This window comes from Nestor notabilis, unplaced genomic scaffold (genome assembly GCF_000696875.1).
Source record: "Nestor notabilis isolate BGI_N333 unplaced genomic scaffold, ASM69687v1 scaffold19033, whole genome shotgun sequence".
Lineage (NCBI taxonomy): Eukaryota > Metazoa > Chordata > Aves > Psittaciformes > Psittacidae > Nestor > Nestor notabilis.
In genome coordinates this window covers 1-3,488 of record NW_009923641.1, presented here as the reverse complement: position 1 = coordinate 3,488, position 3,488 = coordinate 1, and the positions used below count along the sequence as shown (strand labels likewise).

At 57.1% G+C, this 3,488-nt stretch overlaps 1 protein-coding gene across 1 annotated transcript in view; it reads left to right on the top strand.

Moving 5' to 3' along the window:
* LOC104403958 (myocyte-specific enhancer factor 2D homolog) overlaps positions 1-3,482 on the top strand; it is a gene marked incomplete at its 3' end in the record, with an annotated part of 14,057 nt that extends 10,575 nt beyond the window's left edge. Inside the window, exon 4 of the mRNA XM_010012261.1 lies at positions 3,418-3,482. Within this exon, the coding sequence (XP_010010563.1) occupies positions 3,418-3,482 (65 nt within the window). The remainder of the gene's footprint in view (positions 1-3,417) is intronic.
* Between the last annotated feature and the right edge of the window lie 6 nt (positions 3,483-3,488).

The window sequence follows — 3,488 nt, the reverse complement described above, 5'->3', positions numbered from 1 at the left end:
CCCCCCTTCCCCTCCAGGTGATGGGGGGCTGCCTTGTGCATGGCTTTGCTTCGGAGCCGTGCTGTGCCTTGGGAGCCGATGCGTGCAGCCCACCACAGCCCCGAATGCACCGCGGGTCCCATGGGTGAGAGGCACGAGGGGCCTTGGGCATCCCTCCTGTTTCTCACCTGAAGAAAACCATTCCCATTAGCTCCAGCATTTCTGAGCCTCTGTGGCTCCAGCTTGACAGTGCAGGAGGATGTTCTCCCCAGCTTTGCTTCAAATGCTGCATTAAGGCCTCCTTTTTCACCCTTTTTTCCCCCAAAAGAAGGTTTTTTGCCTGGATTAAGACTCCGGGTTCATGCCATGCCAGCCCCTCACATCCCTGTGAGACTCAGCCTGGTTTGGGCTATTCCACATTAATTCCCCCCAAATCCACCGAGCCCTCGGGGCAGCTGGTGGCCGTGGCAGGGATCCAGGGAGGTTTTAGCCTGTGATCCCAGAGCCGTCACCGGGGTGGCATCAGGACAGTGCTGGAAGGGATTTGTGTCAGGAGACAGGAGGAGGAGGGGGGACGCGCTTCAAATTAGTTGTTAGTTCAAGGGAGCAGAGACTATTGATGCAGGGGAGGCTTCTTCAGAGGGATTAGCCCTGAGTTGCTGCAGCCAGAGCTGATGCTGCCAGGAGCAGAACGGAGGCTCGTTTCTAAGGGCTGGATGAAGCACTGTCGTAATTACACAGACACAGACCCCCTCCCCCCCAAAAATAACCTGCCCCTTGGTGCTTTGCAACCCCCACGAGTTAAAATTCCAGCTTTTCTTGAGAATTAGCTCTTGTGAAATGCACAGCTCTTCGTTTTGCTGACTCAGCAGGTGAGCTCCAGGAGCCTCCCAAGGTCCCCAGCAGCTGCATCTCCATCCCCTGCATCTCAGGGGTGATCAGGGGTGGCTGCCTTGAGCCCTGGGAGAGCTGGGGAGGGGAAGCAAAATGGGGTGCAGGCAGTGATGGATGCTCACAGCTCTGCACTCCAGGCTGGGCTTAGTGCAGGATGAGCTCCTGCAAGGCTTGGCTCTGCCTTGGCCTCCCTGGTTTCACTAGTGGGGAGTAGGTTTTAGCCCTGGCACCCCCCCAGGACCTGGCACAAACCCTGTCACTGGTGCAAAATAGGTCAAAAAGTCATCAGAGGTTTAAGCTGGGTGTAGAATAACCTCAGAAAGCAGGGCCTGCTCAGCATCTGTGTGTTCCTGCTGCAAAGGGAGGGCTCCAAGCAGGCTCCCATCACCGGAGGCAGCATCCTGATGTGCCACAAAGGAACATTCCATGCCCTAAAGTCATTTGGGCTGGTGACATTCAGGTGCTGGCTGCTTCGTAGTCAGGGCGTAGCATCTGGCTCCCCCACTAAACCTCCGTGTGCAGCAAAGGGACCGAGTGATGCAGTTGAAGAAGATGCTTTTTCCTTTTTAACCAGCTGGGTTGGTTTTGTGTGTGACAAGAACTAACCAGCCTCAGCACCCGGGGAAGCTTAACAACAGCCTGGTTTGCTCAAGAGAGGCCTTGGTGTGGCTTCTGCGTTTGGTGTTTGGAATTGCTTTGAGTGCAAACAGGGATCCTGGAGGTTTGGCTGCTGTGTGCATCTTCTCCCCCACATTGTGGATTGATGTGCAAGCTGCCTTCCCGAGCTGTGCCCTCCCTGGGGGTCGGGGGGACCTGGGACCATGCAGCTGGTGGCCTGGGTTGTGCATCTGGTGGGTGCAATGAAACAGAGGCAGATGAAAAGCAAAACTCCCTGCAGCTGGTGTATCAACCTCTTGGTTTCATCAAGGCATTGTTTAAGATGCGGTGCACAAGGGGTAGCTTTTCCCTTCCTTTCCCTTGTGCACGTACTCCGATGGGTTTGCAGTGATGGAAACCCATGATGGATTGATTGGAAGGTGTCCCTGCCCATGACAGGAGGTTGGAATTGGATGATCTTAAGGTCTGTTCCAACCCAAACCATTCTGTGATTCTGATTTATTCCCCGGTGCCGCTCCCGGTGTCCATGCAGTGCCCAAGCCACCTTCCTCCTCCTGGCTTTGCAGCTCCTGGCAGGAGCAGAGGGATTCCAGCTCTCCCCAGCAGTGGGGAAAGGTCTGGGAAAGGCTGAGCCGGGTCCCTGGGACCGCGGTGCCGCAGCGCAGGCTCAGAGCCCGCGTCCTCGGAGCTTGGCTGCAGCCACAGGATCTCTCTGAAGGACGGGATGCCCTTGAGAGGCTGGGGGGGGGGGTTTCCAGCAGCGAGATGTGGGTAAGCACCGTCCCACTCCTTCCTCCCAGCCTCCTCTCAACCCCCAGAAGACAATCACCCACCTAGGAGCAGGTTTCTGGTGGGGAACAGGCCCCCATCATCCTGCAATGGCGAGATGCTCAGCTCCCTCTGCCCTCACCAGTCCCAGCTCCAGCCCCACGATGGTCCCATCCGGCCCTGGGCTGCTCTGTCCCTCCATCCCTGAGCAAATTAAAGTGGGACTTTAGCAAAGCCCCTGCTAAAGCCTCTAAGCAGGTGCCTGCTCCTGTTAACGAAGAGCGAATCAGTGACATAAGACAGACACTGGGATAATCGCAGGGAGTCTGGCTCCAGCAGGGACACTGGTAGGTGAAGCTGGTCCTCAACCTGCAGCCAAGGATAGGGCTTGAGTGATGCTCCTGCTTCCCAGGGTCAGCTCCTCCTTCCCAGCAGCTCCCAGAGGTGCCAGCCCGCACTGGTGATCCACTGCCTGCTCTTTGGGAGGGCTCTTCCCATCACACAGGAGAGATTTAGATTAGATATTAGGAGGTTCCTCCCTGTGAGGGTGCTGAGGCGCTGGCACAGGGTGCCCAGAGGAGCTGTGGCTGCCCCATCCCTGGCAGTGTTCAAGGCCAGGTTGGACACAGGAGCTTGGAGCAACCTGCTTTAGTGGAAGGTGTCCCTGCCCGTGGCAGGGGTTGGAACTGAATGAGCTTTGAGGTCCCTCAACCCAAACCATTCTATGATCCTGCTGGATGAGGAATGCCCTCGGAAAATCCCTATGGGCTGCTTGGCCTCTGCAGTGGGATGAAGGGCAGCACCGAGCTTGGCTGCTGTCGGTGCTGGTGGGGCAGAACACTGTGCTGCTGCCCTGAAAACACAGCGGGCAAATAAATCCATCCTGAAAACGAGACCAAAGCAACTAGATCAATTTTCATGTGTCCAGTTGCTCCTTCTGGTCTTCCCTGGTGGGTTCCAGGCTCCGGTGCATCCCTCTGAGCTGCCAGCACGGGCAGGGTGCAAGCACAGCGGTGCAGGTCAGCAGTGAAGTGGGGCTTTGAGGGGCTGTCCCCCCTTTTTCAGCTGCTGAGATGCAGGGTCAGGCCCACTCTTGCTCAGAGCTTGCAACGTGAGGAACTTCACCCCTGCTGCCCTTCACCCCTGCTCTCTGTTCAGTCCTCAGTGCCGGCTCCCAACTTCGCCATGCCCGTGACGGTGCCGGTGACCAACCAGAACACGCTGCAGTT